The sequence below is a fragment of the Phaethon aethereus genome (genome assembly GCF_964289735.1).
Source record: "Phaethon aethereus genome assembly, chromosome: 2".
In the NCBI taxonomy this organism is placed as follows: Eukaryota; Metazoa; Chordata; class Aves; order Phaethontiformes; family Phaethontidae; genus Phaethon; species Phaethon aethereus.
Window position 1 is genome coordinate 146,322,124 of NC_138582.1, and position 21,407 is coordinate 146,343,530.

Here is a 21,407-nt window from a genome sequence, read left to right on the forward strand (position 1 = left end):
TTCTATTTAAATGGCATGTATCCTCCAACCTAAGCGCTCTGTAGATTACTGCACCACGGTTTAAACGAATTTCATGTTGCTGGTATTTTCAAAAGTGTGATAGACTCTCATTTTCAAGTATTTCTATAATTCAATCTTTTCCCCCTATGAGGTAACACAGGGTTAGCCATACCAACAAAAAATACCCTAAAAGCTATCTCTGGGTGATACCTAAGCAACTTTCAGAAAAACAGCAGAAGGCAACAGCACCAGCTGGGCTGAGCAGCAGGGGAAAGATATATATTAGGAATTCAAGAAAGAAAAAGAACACCCCACAAGACACCTTTAATGAAAACAATTTTGCTAACAGATGTTTCCAGTGCCTTGGATTTTTCTCACACTGTCAACAAAGATAAATATACTTCAAAACACATGAACAATACTATATAGAAAAGGAGGTTGGGCAGTGGGAGGAGTACATAATACATATACAAACCTACCTGAAAATCCCAGACAGAAAAGGGAATGCACAGTTTTCTGAACTGTGGTTGTTATTAGAAAACATATATTCATTTCTTGATACAAAGTCTTTGTTCGTTGCACCGAGAACAATCTGGTCTGCGACTGACGGGTGGCACACACACTGCCATGGAAAGAATTGCTGAGTGAACTAAGAGATCTTCAACAAAATCCAGTTCTCTAAAGATGCCAGTTAATCCTCTTCCTTATTCTCTGGACACCTTAATAATTCTATCAGCCTTGTTTTCTTAGTAAATTGGGTTAAAAAGACCATAAAGACTTAATTTAGTGAGATTATTTTAACAAAAGGATGACATCTGAAAAATCAGTAGGAATTCCTGTTTAGTATGATCAAAACCTAGCAGCAGATCATCAGCTTCTGTAAACTATGATGGACTAAAGTCAACAGGGTTGGGACAATTTTTACAAGCTGAGCAAGCTGTAATACACGTGCCCACACAGATGTGCTATACACTTTTCCTTTAATGTGCTAAGTCATTAGGTTTCCACAGCACTGACCACTACATCCACAATATCCATATATACCAAAAAATAAAAATAATTTGGAGGTACAAAAAGTTTCTCATTAGAGCATGGCAGATACCCCTAAGCTCATGGTGATGGTGCTGACCCCAGGATCATGTAAACAGAACATGTACAGAGCAAGGAGGCAGACAATCCACGTACAGCCACGCTACGTCACATAGCCACACTAATACTGGCACAGTACTGGCTCTGGATGGTACAGACATATCTACACAAGCTAAGCTGGCACAAGAGCCTTTGTACGGTGGTGTGCTGGGCTACAAAAAAATGTCATCCTCAAGCAGCACAAACACTTTCTCTAAAAGCTTCGGCACCCTATGGTAGACCTCTCTTCACACCGGCTGAGTGACCGTTTCCTGCCATGCCTCCTAATTCTAACTGTCCATGCACGATCGTAAGAATAATAAAAATTTTATAGGGAAAACTGCAGTTCAGACTGCAAGGAGCACAAAAGAAAAGTGATGCTATAAAAGAAAAGTGATTATATCCTCTTTACTCAAAGTAGTAAAACAAGAAAAAATGAATAGACCTTCTTAACTTTCAAGTGTTGGCTCTGTTTATTACTCAAGCTTGATTCTTGATTCTTCTTATTCACCATTCGTTAATTATTTTTTATATCATGAAACTACAAACATATTATAAAGATACCTGCAATTACTTCTCTTTTCATTCTGACTGTAGGATTTTTATTATCGTTATTAGTTTGCCAGAATTGCTCACCCCAAGTTTCTGTTTTTAAAGATTTCATAGATGTATTTTTTATCAATATGATTAAATTAGTACCAAGCTGCATACTACTAGTTCAGGAAGGAAAAAAAAAAAAAATCTATTTTTAAGATTTAGAATCATGGCAATCATCACTCTCCAAACAGTCAGTTTTTGGGTTGCTGTTTTGTTTGTTTTTTTCAATCTGCACTGAATAAAGCAGAGCTTCTCATTTTAAGAGGAATTAAACAGCAGTTACAACCCACATTAATAAAAAGCCTGAGAAAAAGGTTTAATTAGATTGGACAGTCTCTAGTGCAAGTTGAGATACTGTCAGGTTGCACCTTAGAGGGACTTGGACAATGCCAATTTATTACCAAAATTAAAAATAGGGAACATGTGGGATACCACCAGAGTATCACTGATCGTAGAGCTGTCCAGAAATCTATAACACAGAAATAATCAATTAGTAAAAAAAAATAATAAAATACTAAAATTCAAAGGTGTTTTTTTTTTAATGGTTTACAGTAGTAAAATAAACTGACATATTTTTTTCATCAATTCCTGATACAGGAAAGTAACAGTGTTATTAACTTCACTGAAAGACTACAAGTATTCATATCTAACTGAAAAAGATTAAGATGCAGAAAGATACACGTGGAAAGGATCTCAAAAAGAAAAAATAATCAACTTACCTCTATCTACTATCAATGATGTCATTCTGCCGGTTATTTGCCTAAATGGTTCTTAAAGATTGCCACTATTAGAGAAACCATCAACCGATAGTAGCTTCTTCAGTGCTTTACTATCATCACTAAAGAGGCATTCCTATAGCTTAATCCTTCTCTTCTTTACTGCAATTTCAGATTTTTTTTTTGTTTATTCTTGTTACCACTGACATGGAAATAGGTCACTGTCTTTCTCTATGATATATTTAAAGGTTTGTAACCATGTCATCCTTTTTTTGCCCAACTCTAAACAACTTTTAGAGTTAAACAACTTTTAGTCAGAAGCCTTTATTCCAGATGTTTGCTCATTCCTGTTTCCCCCCCGCCTCAGATCTTCAGTTAACTCACGTTTTCCTTGTGTGTACAAGTCTACCATTTCGGGTGGTGGCCTTACCTGTATTGAGTAGAGTGTTACCACTGGCATATGCATCTTACTACATGTATGTGTTTTTGATGGACTACAATAACGTTTGAAAGTTTTATCTGTAACTTACGAAAAAACTAACTGAGATCTGTGAGTAGACAGAATATCTCACGTGATTTCCAGTGTTCCATCTGTCAGTTCAACTCTGGATGTTTTTTATGCTTTGATTTTGTTGTTGGTTGTTTGTTTTTTTTAAATACTTGCACTGAACACATTTATTAATACTTAATAAAAAGAAGAATAAATAATATATGCTAATTATTAAATAGTGAAACACACACTGAAAGTTTAACCAATATTTGGTAAGGTTATAAAAAACATTAGTATACAAAGAACAGACATTCAGATACACACAGCCTCCCAGTCTGTTGGATTGTAAACCTTGATTAATCTTGTTAACACAGCTATTCATCAGTATGCACCCTCCGTATAAAGTCTACACAACCTTTGTGAGATCCTGCAATGTCAGGACGACAAGGCAACCCAAATAACATCTCCTCCCACTAGACCTGTGTAAACTTCTTAGCCTAGATGGAGTATTTTTATCTAGATTTAAATACAATTTTTCATTCTTTCTTTCTTTCCCACTGATTCCCCAGTCTTTACCTCTTGACAAAGCACCAAGCAATTTCCTTTTGAAATCCCTTTTGAATCCCTACCTCCCGAAGGTGATTTTGTTTGTATTTCCAACCTATACTAGGACATCAGCTGCTCCTGCCTCTGATCTGCTCATTACAGCTTGAAAAACAAGGCTTTCCCAAGAGCAGTATTCCCTTACTGCCTCTTCTCAATAGTCGGGGATTTCCTTTTTCTCTGCTTCCTCTCAACCTTGTTCTGTCATCTTTTGACTGCAGTTTAAGTTGTGCAACTTGGGGCAAGCCTGGGGCATGGGGAACAGCTCCTTCTCTAGTCAAGGCAAATGGAAACTACTAAATTCAACTGCTCCCATGCTGGGAGCCCTCAACAGCTCCACTCCTGCCCAGGGTGGATAAAGCATGTTCACGGCAAGCAGGGGTGTTTGCCAAGAGGGTGGCAGGAGTTATCTGACTTGTTGCAGAGCTTCACTAGCTTTCAGTCCTTGCTTACCGTGGCAGGACAAGCACCTTGACCTCAAATAGGAAGAAAATTGCCCATCATTTCACTCTCACGTCAAAATAAGGTAATGCAGCCTCCAAATAAGTTTCACTCTCAATCAAGGATTAGAAGACCCCTCCTTCCTTTTTCCTAGTTTCCCTAATTTCGGTATTAAGCACCACTGAACAATCCTTGTGATCAGAACTCAAAAGCAGCTCTGGGACTCCACTGATATTCCTTGCTTTCTCATCCACTAAAATAATGTGGCTTTTTTTGTTTGTTTTCACAAACAAGCATTGCCATCCTACCTTTAGTTTCAACACATGTTCCCTAATAAAATAAATAAAACCAGAAAACCAATAATAGTGTTCAAGCCAAAAGTTGTAAGAAGTTCAAAATTTTCAATGCAAAAATTTTTGATCCTTTTATGTAATGAGTGCATTTCCTTGCATAATGCTTTTCTAAGACGTCTCACAACCAACTGAAAATCTCAGGTTTTGAAATTTCGGCTCTGTAACTCTTAATTTCAATAAAGAGTATACATCTCAATTTCTAATCTGCATTAAAATGAGAAACACGTATTTTTTTCTTACAGGAAATAGGAGGAAAATGTAACTAATGAACTTTATTAAGCCAACTTATGGTATAACAACCTATTTTAGCTGCTGGAATAAAGCAATGAGAATTAAACTTTCTTCTTTAATGGAAAGTAATTTTTAAGAGGGAAAAACATACACAAAGATTAAAACAGGCAAGGTAATTGAAAATGCTTGGGTTTGAATTACACTATTAGATTAGTCTAGAGCTTTTTCACTGTTGAGGCAGAAATAATATTACTCATTACTCATACTTCCAATTATAAATGTATCTGTTCTTGTTTCAAATCTAGTTCATAAATGTTGAAAGTGTAATGTAAAGGATTGCTATACAAGCTCACTTTTATATAACCAGGAATAGGAGAAGTTGCTGGTTCATTTATTGATAATAATATACTTACATAATTATGCATAACACTAAAAACCTCATTATCATTCTACCAAGCCTGTAGCAACATATATTGGTTAGGATTGCCTTTCAGCAATTAAGTGTTTCTAAATACAGCCATCTTCCTTTTAAATAAACAAGTGAAGAAACAAATGGTAGCAGCTAATGATCATTTTAGAACGAACAGCTGTGAACCCATCTTAAAAGATCTCTCAATATGTCTGAGATCTCACCTGTAAAATTGATCATTTCCTTTGGCAAAGCTGGCTATATCAATGACACGTGCACTACAGCTGACATGCCCAGAAGGTTGCAAAAACTAACACCTGAACAGAGCCTGGAAAGAAGGGGAACAAACTTCTTTGAACAGTCATGCTCCATTGAACTGTAAAGCTGAACTGACCTTTTTCTTTTGGAAGTCATTGCAGTCTCAGATACCATACGCAAAATGTGTCAAAATTTTACATTTTGTTTTGGGGTCTTATTTAGCACATCCCAGTTGACTATACGGAAACCATTTTCTCTACCATTCATACATGAAAGACTATCAGCCCTTCAGGTTTTGTACAGATGATTCCAAGCAGCTCATCCTCAAAACTCCTCAAGTAACAAGCACTGGCGCTCAGTCATCCAGCGACACAATTGAGCTCTCAGCTCCCTTTTCCGCACGCTTGAATGACCAACAACAATCATAGCCGATGTAAGAGCTACCAAAGCATACAAATAAATTATGCCCTACTAACAAGGTACTGTATATACTAACCTATTTTCAGTTAAGTTCTTTCATTCAATAGGAGCAAGCCCCCATCTCTTCTTCCACAGAACTGTACAGCTTCACATTCACCACCAAAATGTTTATATGGAGAATGAACTTCTGATCTTTAACTGTCAGATGGAATTTTTAAAGATTGCCTTTTCCTGCTTCTGGGCACCACCAAGGTTAAAGTTAAAAAGCTCTGTCATGTTTTCATCTGACAGACCTCCATATAAAAAAAAAATAATTCTAATTTGAGGTACCCAGAGAATTTAATCACTGCCGTGTTTCCTTTCAGAAGCTATTCTGCTTTCAGCTTTTAACTTATTACTGCAATGCATTTTGTAATGAAAGGTGCTACACAAATTTAAATTTCATTCTACTCTTTCAGGGTCAACGCTGAAACCGAACACCTCTGATAAGCTCAGATGTTTCATCAGTATTAATTTCCCAATGGAATCATCACCAACCTCGTGACCCAAAGTCTCCATTTTCTGAGAACTCTTGGATCACTAACTGTTCATCCCTAATTTAATTATGACATCTCACTCAAATGCTTTTTACTATGTTTGAAATAGCCAATAGTGATTAATGGCAATGGTGTACCAGTTGCATGATGTCACTTTATGAAGTAAATAAAATTCAATGCCTTTTAGGTTTGTTAGGCCTCAGTCATTCATTCAAAAATGTATGCCACCATGTAATTTTAATTGCATGAATATTTCTACTGATTTCAGTAAAAATCACTCATATTATTGAGCTGAACCATGTGCAGGTGTTTTAAAAAAAACCAAAACAAAACAGACACTACAGATATAGAGCTCAGTAACACCAATTACACAGCTAGACTGCATAGTCAACCAGCCAAAATCTGTAGATATAAATGGGCAACTGTAATTTTTGTCTCTGCACATTCATATTATGCGCTGAATGACAAAAGGAAAAAAGGTCATTGCAATGATGCGATTAAAACCTGTATCACGTACACCCACAAGAATTCAATTCAGGTTATATGGGCATTCTCCAGTAGTAAGCACTATCAGATAACATTAGCTATTTGATCAACCTATAAAACTTTACAATGAATTAACAACGAAAACAGATTTTTGTTAAGCAATTCTGTCATCTCAAGGCACAGGAACAAGTTACAACATCATTACAATACAGTCCTTGGGCTGGTTGGAGAGAACAAAGCATTCTTCCCCTTCTTCCCAAACACCACTTTGAGAGAATCTTCCCACCAACCAACATACTAAAATGCTACTTGGGACAGCTGCTAGAAACCATTACTAAATGAGATCCTGAAACAGTCTCAACAGCTACCAAACACCACAGGAACAAAAAGCTGCAACCACCAGCGGGGTTGATCCCACCAGCACCCAGTTGAAAAACAAACAGCTAAGCGAGTGGAGATGAACTAGCCGCTGCACGAAGCCGAGTCTGCGCTTAGCACAGACAGCAACATGATATAACACCTGGCTGGGGGTCAGAGTCTGCAAACACTACTACTGGATGTAAAAACTAGAAATTTGACATTAGCATAATCAGCAAAAACATGTATTTTAGGGAGAAACATATTCTATATATCTCATTTCCCAACTAGTCCTGATGAATACAGCTAAATACAGACGCTGATAAAAGGGACTGTAAAATGTATTCGTGTAAAGTCATGCAAATAAGTCTACACTGACCGCTACATAAAATTAAATATCAAGGCTTTTCCTATGCTAATTCAGTGTATAAGTCAGGAGCACAAGAATCGCCAATTTTAAGAAAAGGAATTAAATTTTCATTAATGTTCTTATACCTGAGGTAAAAAACTACGTACTGCATGGAACTGCTCAGCAGGCTCCTGTAGATGAACACCCATATTATTACACTGTAGCATTTCCATGTAAACAGACAAGGTGAATGGCTTCTCCAGACAAGACGCTGTGGGCACTAGCATGTAAAAATTAAGGCATGCTCCCAAGAAACAAACAAAACAACTCCATCTGTCTTAAGCAGGGATGTACTAAGAATAAAACTAGTAATCACTGTGCTTTATAAACGCAGTGTCTTACTGACTACAACACAATAACAGGTATTATACTGAAAAGCTAACCTTCTCTAAACTCATTTGTTTCTTTTAAATTACATGTTCTTGGCCCCATCTGTGAAAACTGGGAGGTTAATTATGATAGTGCATTGCATAATTCCACAGCTAAATGCTGAAGTAGTTCTACATAAATGCCATATGTTTGTCTTAGAAAAACTAGGAAGATTAATTAGGAGGCCAAGCCCAAGACTTTGGAAAGTAATACTCTGAACACAGTTAGATCATTACACTGTGTACTATGTAAACTGAAGTTTTAATTAGTAGCTAAAATACTAGTCATGGCAAAAATTAATAATCCAAAATTCTAAATTGCGTGCATCACATTTCTTTTTTACTGACATTGCTTATAAAAAGACATTATGCACAAACCAGTTGCAACAAAAGCCATTTAAACTTGTTACATGCTTTTGATGAAGTAACTACCTGTTAGGCATATCGGTCCTGTTCTTCTTCTTACCTACAGTATCCACACCTATTTTCAAGTTACCCAACCACATCAGTAAAGAAAAAACTCTAATAAATGAACTAGGAAATGGAGTAAGGAACAAGTTTGAAAAGTCAACTGAACAGTATAAGGTCCTTCAAGAGCCCTAGGAGCTCTGTCTCCATCTCTGAATCTAGTCTAGCCCAGCCTTCCACTTTTAGCCCACTCCACTACAAAGCATCATCTCTTATAGCGTCCACTCTCCTGAAGAGTAAATTGATATTTTGGCCTGAACCATAGATCACCTATGGTAAAGAGAACTCTTCCATCAAATTCAATACATGCTGGACCATATCCAGAACATTAGTTACTTTACTCACCACATATTCAAACACAAGTGTCAAGGTCTCCTTGGTGTGAATGATGTCATGAAGCAGCACAATGTTAGCATGTTTCAATCCTTTCAAAAGTGAAGCTGAAAAGCAAAACATACATGTTATCTTAAAATGGATCCAAATATTTTACACTGATTGTTGGTTTTGTTTAGTGACATGGATAATTTTTTTTGACATCTGAGTTTCATAACCTGACAAACAACAGTTGTACTTTAGTATCTTCTATGTCCAGCAGTTCCACACGTTCAGTGTGTTTGAAGATCATGCCTTCCCATTCAGTGCTATTTTCTCCACCTTGTTGGTCAAACTCACTAGCCTTTCCTTATGCAGCCTCCTCTAATTGAAGCACGCACTCACATCTGATCAACCAGACACCAAGTTCACTTCTACACTCAAAGATAATTTTTTGTCTCAGATGAAAGTGCGTCTTTTCAAAACATCATCCTTCCTATCCAACACAACAGAGCTGCTTTCTTTAAGCATACTGTTTTAAGTAATAACTCTCCTTTCTCTCAAACATAACACAGGTTTGATGGAATCATTTGTATTAGCTCAGGAGAATAAATATATGGTATTTTCTCACCATTTTTAATAGCAGGTGATCTCCACTAAATTACTTTTACACCGTAATACATATTTAATGTTCATACCATATTACATATTTAATGTTCCACAAGACATGGCATATTTTAGCAATATACGCTGACAAGCCATGTGTTGTTACCAATGTCATTCTGTCATTGGTGCCTTGTCATCTCATGCATACATCTGAGCAGGACTATCAGTCACCATAGCAAAGTAAATACAGATACAAAGGCATGCAGATGAGTGGCATGTTTCTGTACTGAATAACGTGGAACTTTCTTCTGCCACCCTTCTTCTTTTGTCTAAGAAAATAATGAAACAACAAACGTGTGTCTCGCTCCGCTACTGTACAAAATGAAAGCTAGGGAGCTTCCATGGCAATATTAGCTCTCACTGTCCTATTGAGGATGCTCCATCAGGCTGCAGTAACTCCAGGGGTCATCTGGCTTTGAACTGGGGTAAATACATATCATCTTTCACACGTTGAAGATCGACCTTACAAGCTGGTCACTCTAGGAAGCAACACAATTACAACAATTACAATGCAGCACCTGGCTGAATCAGTGCTCCTCTACAAGCATCCTCAGCAGCAAAACTTTGGAGTTCACACCAGGCAGAAGGTAGATAGCAAAAGGGAAAATACTATACAGCAGCTTCAAAAAGAGTGTATCACAGATATCCTGATGACAGGACTGCAAACCCGTGAGCAAGCTTGCATGACCAGCAATGAGGCAACCCTTCAACGTGGCTGAAGAGGTGAGAAGGACTGTTTCAAAAGAGCCTGCACTCCACACCTTATTCAGAGAGTAAGCACACAGGAATCTTTCCTGTGCTCAGAATACGCTGCCACTGAGCTGTAAATCAGCTATTGCAATTACAGTTATTCTTTTTAAACGTTTGGTCAGTGCATCTCTAGTAACTTTTAACATTCTAATTAAGTAGAAGCTTACTGCACAATCTTCATAGGATCCTCATCTTAAAATCTGGAGAATTTATTGCAGTAAAAGCTCAGAGAGATTTGGATACATTGGGGTTTTTTAACGGACAACAATGAAAAATTGCTACTGAAAAAGGTATGGATACAAACAACAGATAACCAGAACAACCGTTCTGAAAGGCACCTTCCACCAGAAATGGGAACTTTTAACCTTGAGGGAACTCCAAGAAGAGTCCACCTAGAGTCACTGAGCTTTTACCAGCTCTTCCCTCAAACCCTGTCAAATGACCATACACGCAGGGAGACTGGTAACATAAGAAGTGCCTCCTAGCAGAGCCTGTGTCGCACTGTAATAGTATTTATGACCTCTGTCAGCTTTTGTTGTTCAGATCATCACCTGAGGCCTTTAATTCCCCTAGTTGGCCATTACTTTGTTGCTAAAATCTGTATATGGGTCATTAAAGCTTAAACAGTACATTGAAAGCAGCTTACCCTGAGGTCTTTGCAAATACCGACTTTCCATTTCAGTCCCCTCCCCGACCCTTATTTATCTTCTCTAATACCCAATTCTCCCCTTTTTACAGCCTCAATGTTCAATATCTACCATATATTACAAGAACTACAAAACATCACCTGCAGGGTGAGATTTCTGTCTTCTCCATTAGTCCAAGTGAAATACAGTAAATAATACAGTATAGAGAGCAAAATCATCCTAATTGCACTAATTTTACACTGTAGAAATAGGAAGCAATTCCACTATCAATTTATACTGTGAGAAACCAAGCATAACTGGTAAAAAGTAAGGGAATTACCCCATGTGCTCTTCTATCAGGACTTTTTACCAGTAAGACTATCTTTGTGAAAATACTGCTTTGTTGCTTTAAAAAAGGGGGAAAAAAGAAATTAAAAAAAAAAAAGGTGTCTGAAATAGGAAAGCTGTTTCTTCCTCCTCAGAGCACTTTAAAAACAAAATGAAATAGGAACTGATGGTGTTCAGTGTGTTTTTTTCCAGAAACATCCCCTTTCAGAACAACCAACCAATACACCTCCTCTTTTGGGCAACATTTTGCTCAAAGGGGATAGAACTTTGGATGAGCTCCATTAATTCAAAGACAAAATCTAGAAATTTGCATCTAAGAGAATGAAAAAGAGTCCAGGGAATTTATCAGCATCAGTCTGAGACAAGCCTGACTTCACCTTTGAAGCTGCCAATGCAGCTGCGACTGGAGCTCCGCGAGAAGTCAGGTGCTGCTGTGCCTGGTGTTACTTCTGGAACAAAATAATTCTCCATCTCCATCCAGTGACTATCACTCACAGATTTCACATAGAGTTGTTTTCTTTAAAGCTAAAAAGACTAAAATACTGTTGAAAAAATCATTGCAACAACTCACAAAAATGTGACCAATGTACCAGTATCACTGTATCCTTGGCATGTATTTTTAAAAACTAAATTATATAATGCTGCTTCAAAACTGCTAGCACCCTCAGCAATAAATTTAAGATAAACAGATGGCAGCATTTTTAATTCATTTCCCCAAAGAGTTCTGAGGAGACACAGCAGCAAATAATGGTAAAATGCTTTTTCAAAACACTTTGGACAAAATATAATATGCGTTTGAACAGGCAGGTGCTTGTTCTGACACCTGTGTTTGCACATTCTCTTACAGCAAATTCTAGCAGTGAAAAACAGGGCAGAGGAATTGGTGACATATTTCAATAATTAACAGCATCCAAGATGGTAATTTCTGTAACTTGTACTTAAGTTCATGACCTGAGCCATTGAAAGTACCGACACTCAGCACTTCTCCATCAAGGGCTAATAACCATATTTACATACCTGAAGGAAACACATTGTATTTGCTTGAATAACCATCACAGACTTCTCCTCCAACAAGGGTGTGCTCTCATCTATTATAAGCTCCTGGCAAGCTGCCTTATTGCTTGTGTTGGTTAAGGAGCTTTTTGCTTTTCCCACATGAGCCGGGTTCTAAAGTATGTTCACTCTACAAGCAAGCCAAGCCAGATGGACTGCAGCCAGCTCTTACCCAAAACCTGAGTAGCATCAGTAAATCAGTGCTTTGTTCCCTCCAGGGTTTACAGCATCAGCTCAAGCCTGACACTCCATTAACAAAGCCTTGTGACTTTTAGATCAGCCTTGACTTACCTCTAGAACACTTGGTGTGTTTTGAAAAAGGCTATTCCAGCATGCCCATAAAGTAATGTTTCACAGCTGCATGTCAAAATCAACAAAGGTAATTATTACTGTCCACTCCCAGGCCACATGCAGGAATAAGAACTTTTCACTAGCAGCACTAGCAAAGATGGTATTCAGACATGGCAAGTACTTAAAGCTTGAGCATTAATTATGGTCCTCGGATCATCCTACCACAGTTAATTCAGTCTTGCAATTCCTGCCGCTCATCTTGTTCTCACTTTGTGAAAAATCACAAATCTCCACTTCGGACCTAGACAGAAGAACCACCCATGATTTCCAAATTATCTGATATTTCAGTGACCTGGAAGCTTTTCTCAGCTGTAGCAGAAGAAATCAACCTCTCCTATTCACTGTAATGTACAACTGCTGCTTATACTCTCTCGAATTTCCTACTATATGCAAAGGCTGGGATATTCACATAATTTTTCTAAGTATTGCTATAAAAATGCCTGCTTTGCTCAGCATATAGTAGTTGAGGTGTCCTCTGGGGCTACCACGCACCCCCAGTGCTCACCATTTCCCATGCTACTGCTCACATGCAGTGTTCACCCTTTCTCACCGTCACTCTAGGACATCTCTCGTTGGGAGAGTTTTACTCTTGGAGAGAGCACATCATGGCAGCTTGCACCTATCTAATACTGCTAATGCAACGGTGCATCTTTAATTGCTGAGACACCAAAGCATGCACGTTCCAGTCAGTAACACAAACTTCCGAAAACAAGTAACTTCTTGTGCTTCAGAGCCAAGCAACATATCTGTTAAATTCTGTGGCTTGTCACACGCTGCAGACACAATGGTGCTCTCTGACAAAGTGCCAGCTTCCTCACATAAACAGTTGGGTTCGGTCTCTGAGCTCTCCTGGAAAGGCATCTTTAGTGAGAAAACATCTCTGGGTTTTTCCCCCATCATGTCTTCTGAACAAACACACTCAAATGTGCCTTATTGCCTGCACAAACTACAGAAGTTCTGCTTCCCTTCCCAGCAATTTATGCCTCCATCTACACAACTTGTATAGCATTTTTTAAAATTTGGCCTTGGAGCACAATGTCCCTTACACTTCTCATCCACTTCCCACACAGCAGGATTTTCTGTGTGCAAAACATTACTTAGGATTCTAGCACAGAGACAGGAATTCAGCACTCTGTTGGTTTTGCAGTAATAAATGTGCAGAAATTTCCTCCTCAGAAATGCAGTCCCCAAATCTACATTTTGCTATTTTTCAGTTCACCCATCTGAAATAATTTACTATAAGCAAATAGCTTTGCTTTCCTCCAACCCTAAAGTGACAAAATTCAATTCAGTGAAAACTATACATCCTAGGTAAGACCACACTGACCATGGACTTCCATCTTCTCACCACAGGATATATTCTGCAGAGTGATCATTATTTATAATCCCAAGTAATTGTTTTTAGAGCTGCACACCTATAAATACACAGAATCGGTCAGCTTCCACTCTGATCTTAGTGGACACAATGCAGCGAAGATATATAGGTCACTGTTCATCTTTGGAAAAATTTCTGGGAGGAAATTTCTTACCAAATTTCCAAAGAAATTGTAAGCTACAAGAACAACAGAAAAAGCATCAAATCGTTCCAATGGACTATTATGCAGGCTTAGCTGAATTACCTTCTTTACAGCCAATTCCAACCTCATGACAGTCTCTTCTAGATGTAACAAATGGTCCTTATTCTAGTTTTCATTAGAAGAATGTCAAGAAAAAATGACAGTCTGGCATTAAGGAAGCACACAGTGCCTCACATCCTTGCAAGAAAGGATTTGCTAGCCCTTCAACTGTAGGCTGCTTTGCTGGAGGGACTACGTGGATGGCATTAGCTGTATCTACCTTCTCAGGCTGAAATTCAGGCTGACACGAGTGGGTTGAACTTTTTCTGTTTGTGAAGTTTCTACTTGCTGCTCCTACTTCAAAGCATAGTATGTTATTAAAGAAGAAATGCAGCAAAAGAGTGTGTGGAACAACACACAGGCACCTTCCGAGGCTCTTCTTGCCACAACTGCAGTCCCCTAAGCAAAAGGCAAGTCACAAACCTGCTGAAACATCTTTGCCTATTGAACTGGAACAAAGCATTGGAAGGACTGATGAAATAAGCTGCAAAAAGCACTGCAGTATATTATGCTAACAGATATACAGAAGACTGCTGAAATATGAAATGAAGGTCTCTCTCATTATGTTCTAGATATAAATTTACGCATTGTGTATTGTTCCCAATGCTCTTCAGACACAAGTACAGATGGAGGTTAAAAATAATGAGACATCATCCTATTAAAGCCAGACTCTCGTAGAAAAAGACTGTAATACGCTACTCCTATCTTGTAGCAGCCAGTCATATCTTGCCTTCACTGTCCATTTCAGTATTCAAGAGGAGGAGGCTGTGTAAACCAAAAATATGTCAGTGTGTACAGAAAACAACTCTACAAAGCAGGCAGGATGTGAAAGCAGCGGTCCTTCTATTACTTTTTTTATGCATGCATAGCATGACTAAGAATAGTAGCACAATCTACTAATAAAACTGTCACTGGTTGTTATTAGTCTTGTTATCTTGCTGAATTTCAGACATAGTTTTCATATAAATATCTACCTTAGCATGACTTCTTTGGAAGTTTTCAGTCTAAACAGTTCCTCCCATCTTCCAAAAAACAGGCTTTAGTAACAACTTCTGTAACCCACTGAGTAACTTTCCCCTTGAAAAAAAATACCAACCTCTAAACTGCATGTTTTGCAGTTCAAAATCTGGAAATAAAGAAAGATACTTTTTACCATATCCATGGAAATTCTCAAATTTGGTCAAGTTACAAGCTTTTGAAATCACCTCTTTCGGTCAGACTATCAGTAGTGTGAAAGGAAGGAGAAACACAGAAAAGGGGAGATGGCACAAGGGGCTGTGATTCACAGTGGAAGCTAGGATGGCCGGGTGAGGAGAAAGAAAAGACAGAGGACAACCAAACAGCCTTCACAGGTGGAAAAATGCAGGAAGTGGATAGTAAGAGCGTGTAGACAAGACAGAAAAGGGACAGGATGCAGAGCATGGGGTGGACAAGCACTCACACTTGGGGGGTAAGTAGACAAGAGCCTACAGACACTAGCACATATTCTCCACTGACGCACATATCAGAACCCAAGACTCCTGCAGATTCCCAATCCGCTGCTTCAGCGGGAATCAGTGAAAATGCCTGGCAGTTTTCCTCATTCTCCTCCAACTTCAGTCTACAGACAGAAGCAACCTATGACAGCTACCAGCTAGCATTTCAGTCCAAGCAGGACGTGTCCATATGAGAGCTTGCAAATGTGATGAAACATTTGAGTGAGATGCAACGTCAGACAACAGAATATGGGTTTCCACCTTGTTTTTTCAAACACTTAGAAAATTACATAAACAAAAATCCAAATTAAAGAAGGCCATGCCAAGCACTCAAAGCAAAGACCGACTATAATTATAGGGGCTTCTGCAACACTAACTCAGCTTCTCCAAGGTACACATTCCTGAAGTCACTACCATGAGATAAGCCAAGGTACGAGCTTTCAGCACACAGCTGCTTCATATCTGTCTTGCATTTATCTCACACTTTGACAACCTGTAAATTCACAGTCGAAGTTATCCTGCAGTGACCAACTTGTGTGCTTGCACCCATTAACTGTTCCCAGCTATTTCTTTCTTTTTTTTCCCCACGAATGGAAGAAGTGGATGCTTAAACTTTATTTTTATACAGGCTGAGGTATGAACCTGATCCAGCTTTATTGTTCAGTTTCAGTGGAAGGCCCTTGCCCATCTGTCAGAGAAGCTGAAAAGTCCACCAGGATCAAGTCAGAAGAAAATCAACCTGATCTTTAATCTTATCTCTACCATTGGCTGAGCATCACATTAAGTCACTCAAGTTGTTATCACCACCATGTTCCTCATTTTCTGCATATTTCAACTTCTGATCTTCATTCATGCTTATCAGAAGTGCAGAGCGCACACAATTATTACAGAACCCCAAGCAACACTGTACACTGATATTACCCAATGCTATGCAAGTACTTTGAAAGTCATCTCAAAATCATAATTTAAAAGGACTCTGAGCAAGCGGGGTGCTGAGAAGATGAACCAATATTTAAGTGGTCACAGTACAGTGATGAGTGTTCTAGAAAATCTCAAAACCATCTGTGTTCTAATAACGCACAGTAGGCGCATACAGCTAGAGCCACCCATCAAGAACACAGAATTAAATTAATTGTTCATCATCTGACACAGGCAGAGATCACACAGCGGGAGCAAACATGGTGCTGTTGTGTAATTAAGGAATGAACAGTACAAGCAGAGGGACCAAATTAAGTTTTCACAGGTAAACTTAATTTTGACAACCTCTGAATGATTGACTTTGCGTCTGTAATAAAGATCCTATGCTGTAAACTGTATACGTACAATATTAGTATTACACTGTCTAAATGAGGGACTAAATAACTCAGTACCAGTACTGAAACTTGTGCCCTTCTGAAGTCGGCGTGAGCTTTGTTAGTCACTTCTCCCAAAGCATCAATATGACAATAAATCACTTCACCGTATGTACCCACAATGAATAACTTTTTTTGTACATGGAAGACAGAAAGACATCCTAGAATAGAACTTATTTGCATTAACATGAAACACAGTTGCCTACCAGCATACTTTAACCAATACTTACAAATGAGAAATTCTACAGAGAAGCTGTTTTAAAAAAAAAAAAAAAATTATTTTTGCTGTACTTCTCAGTGGGCCATTTCCTTCAGCAAAAATGCCGCACGAAAAGCAGACAGATTTGTCAGCACACATTTTAGGCGGCAGAAAAAAAACGCTTGTGGCATATGTCTTGCTATTTTTCAAAGAGGGAGTGAGACAGGAGTCTTTAAAGGATCATGTCAATTTTTTTCTTCTGGGTGGGTGAGGCTCAGCATGCCTCTTTGCCCACCACTGGAAAATAATGCTGGAATGAACATGGCATCACTTTGTCTCTTGTGGAATGATTTAGAGAAAGGCAGTCTCAGTAGAAAGCTAGCAAATACTTATTTTTGCAAATATTTATTTTTACAGATATTTAGTAAACAAAATCAATCACAGTGAAAATAAGGCATACTGCTCTGCAACTTAAAAAAGAACGAGGTGAAATAAATATGGGAAAAGAACAAGGTTTTAATAATGAAGTTAATGAAATCCAGTCATAGCATAACTCACACTAAAAAGTCAAATAATGAGCTAGTATACTTCTAAGCATAATTAGAATATCTAGAACATTTTAAAAAACATTTTTAAGGACAGGAAATAACCTTAATTCGGGCTAGATCTCTTTGATGTCTATTATAAGATTTGCATTAGATTTTTCTTTCTCACGCAAAAACATGCTAAGCACTGAAACTACAAAATGGCAAGATTCCCTCAAGTAACTTGTAAACTAATTTCCAACATGAAAAAAAAAAGCAATAATAAAGGGATGAAGCAAGCTGGTAGACACTACAGCAGCAAACCCCACTGATAATTCAAGTGAAGGTTAAATTTTTTTCCAGGCTAAATCAGGTGAAAGCGATTGTATCAGAAGCTGTTTGCTGTACCACCGACAGAAAAGCCCTTTGGTGCCAACACTGCTGGTCATCCACATTGCAATCACATAATCTGAAAATATAGTTTAGGCATTCTTTCGACACGTAAAGGCCCTATCAGCTCACAAAGAACAGATATGCTGTCCTCCTTCTGCCTTTGCCCTGTGGTCGCTGGGCATCGTCTCAGTTCTCACCCTGTCATTTAATTGTCATTTACTCTTGCAGCTCATAGCACCCATCAACAATGTTAATTGAATTTAAGGTGCAAGCAATCAGGAGGAAACAGAAAACCTGGACCCCCAGGATTTTTGCTTTATTCATCCTGGAATGTAACTGAATTTAAATCAGGATGACTGCAAACTTTATAAATTTACATTTAAATGACAGTGAAGATCTGTACTACCATGTCACTGTCTAGAGCAGCTTATTTAAACCTTGTGGACACTGTTCAACTTTGAAATTTGCATTTTAAAGGACAAAAATATTCCTTTAAGCAAAAGATGGTAAACCCTGTACGTTTCTTTAAAAAGCAGCTGGCCCTCAGAGAGAGCAGGAGAGGTGCTAGAAGAGAAAACATGAGCTGAAGGAATGTCTCAGCTTCACAGAGTTGACAGCCACAGCTGATAGTGACAGGGTGATGGGAAAGTTAAGTGATGCTTAGAAGAGACCTAGTTCAGGTAAGCTAGTCATTTCTATCCTCCTACTTTTGCTAAAGCCATCCCCATAATTTTCAAGTACAGATTCACAATTACCTGTGTAGCTGAACAACATCAACCAAACTATGGATCTGAGTCCATATTGGAAGGCATTCTGAGCAACAACATAATGAAAACACACCCAAGAAATGTGAGAAAATACATTAAAGGGATCTGCCAGCATAACCCATTAACATCACAGGTGGTAAGAACTCTTTTTTTTTAAAGGCCAGCTCAACAGCTGACAGCTTGTCTTGTCTACTACATACAGATATAAAACATCACTTCCCAGCCCCCTTGAATATACACTCAGTTCTTCCACGCTGTTGTGTCATACATCAATTACAATTACAGCAATTTACTGTTTGCTTTTCCAGATGAAATTCTTTTTCTGGAATTACAGTAATTAAAAATGACAGCAGCAAAATTGATAGCACTGCCTCTTAAAGTACCAGTCCTGTAAGATGACACTATTGCCTTGCCAAACTTTAAACAATGTCCTCATCTTTTACAGTTTGTGTCTAACAGTGTTTGTTCCAGTCAAAACAGGTCAGCCTTTTCCAAGAGAGGACTAAAGAACAAATACACTCTTCAATATCAGTGACCTTTTCTTCAAAGAGTTCTCAGATCTCATTCATTGAAAGGCGGCCTTCAAAAGTTACACTTCAGGTCAAGGACATGCTTTTTCTCGTTTTTGTGAAAATCTGTCCAATTTGCCAAAGTTTACATCTAGTCAGTGGAAAATTGTACTTTAAAGTTGCATTTTAGCAGCTAAAAACCCCCAGAGAATCCATCCTCCCTAAGCATGCTTGAACATTCAGATATTTGGGAGAAGCAGAAGTTTAAGCCAAGAAGTCTGGAATCCAACGTCAGTTATAGATGGGACAGTGTCAGCAGCAAAACTCTTCTGACAGTTTCTCCAAAATCACAATCCCAAACCTGTTCTTGGCTGAACACATCTCCAGGTGCCTTGCTTCATTTCTGCTCCCCCCTCTCTTCAACCCTGTTAATGACAAAAAGGGTGGGAAATGCTAGCCCTGTCCAAGAAGACTCCCCATCTTCATCCCATAGGCTCCTGGCTGAGGCCAAAGTCACGAACCCTTCCCATCTTCCTGCTACTGCTTTCAACACCTTGTGCTGCTTTGAATGGCCTCTGTAATTTGCATTCTTCCAGACCCCCTGTTCTAGTTGTAATCCTTTTCCTGAGATCCTCACACCAACATCTGTTCTTAACCGCCATTTCTCCTAGTTCTCCTCTCTACCACTGCCCAGGCATGGACATTGCCTGGCATTTCAGTGGGGCAGTCCTCTTCTTCCAGGCTGCCAGAGCACAGTAGAAAGTGGAGCAAGAAGGCTAGAGGGAAAAGGGGACAAAAATGCATGGATAATGTATGCAGAGTTTTTAACTGTGTCAATACCAGAAAAAAAGCCACAACTAAATACAAAGTGGGGTGGGGTTGACACTTTTGCAATGAAAATTGCCAAGTAAAAAGCCAGTTTCACAATGGGACTTGAATGTCATTCACAAGCTCCGGACAAGCCAACAGAGCTTAAATCTTGGTTCATTACCCCACATAGTACATGAGCCCTGGGATAGACAATTCTTTAGTGGGTCTCTTGAAATCTGTCTTCTTTATTACTATAGCTGAATACAAAAGTGACTTGCTAAGCAAACACATGAGGCATGAAGGTTTTTGTCCCTGAGCAGAAATGGAACAGAAAACAAGTAGGGCACCCTTAGCAAGCAGCAGGATCTAGAAGAACTACATGTAGTTCTCTGTAACTTCCATTTTCAGTTAGAAAGACTAACGCAAATAAAATACTAACAGGTTGTGTGGCTGAATCAGGAAGTGTAGCAGCAACTCCAATGATGAGCTCCTTTGTATTAGCAAAAATCAAGTGAAGAGAAAAAAAATAAATCAAATTTAGCTGCTAATTTGATTTGACCAAACAGAGATTGGACTAGACCACTCAGTATGTTGCCAACACGGGACCTGAACATCATGGAGCTATTGGATATAATCTCCTTATAAATGTATGAGTATTGCATGGTCAAAGACAAGATTATCATCTCAGCAACAGAACACAAATAAACCTGCCCCACGCAGACATAAGGCTCCACAGTTCTGTGCAACTGCACAGAAGTTTAAGTTCAGTGTAAGCAATGTTATGCACGTAAGACCAGGCTTCAAAGCAGTTTCTGAACCTCTGAGAGTCTTCGGAACACATGTTGCTCTAAATAAGCCTTTTCCAGGCAACTCTTGAAGCAAGTTCATCTGCAACGGTATTTTGAGATGCTGCAAAAGGTCAAACACATTTTTAGGTTCTACAACTAAAGTGAGAACATCCTAATATGCGGGAAAACACAGCTCAGGCACTATGAAGTCTTTGGAGCTCTTCACTAGTGGTTTGCTGTTCATCATCACCTCATCCCAAATAAATCAAAGAATGACGTCCACAAAGCCAGCAAATCTTGTGGGCTGAGTTTTCCTGCCCAGGGAACACACTCTGACCCGAAAAATTAGGACAGAAGCAAGTACCCATAGATGCTAATGAATTTCTTTTTTCCATCAACATGGCTAGTTAGTGCGTATGCTACGTCAGACACTTTGCAACAGTAAACTGCACCTCTGAAGGAACTTACTAAATGAGGAATATTAAATCCCTGTTCCAAAACATGCCAGAAAGCTTTGGCTAAAAATCAAGAACTGATTACATCCAAAAGTCTAAGAGCACATTCCAGTTCAGATATGCATATTAAAATAGTGGCAGCC

The 21,407-nt window shown here is 38.6% G+C and overlaps 1 protein-coding gene across 2 annotated transcripts in view; it reads right to left on the bottom strand.

The window, feature by feature from the left end:
* CDK14 (cyclin dependent kinase 14) overlaps positions 1-21,407 on the bottom strand; it is a gene marked incomplete at both ends in the record, with an annotated part of 262,343 nt that overhangs the window by 114,770 nt on the left and 126,166 nt on the right. For both annotated transcript variants that reach the window (XM_082015334.1, XM_082015335.1), the window contains one exon: positions 8,616-8,710. In XM_082015334.1, coding sequence (XP_081871460.1) covers positions 8,616-8,710 — 95 coding nt within the window. The remainder of the gene's footprint in view (positions 1-8,615; positions 8,711-21,407) is intronic.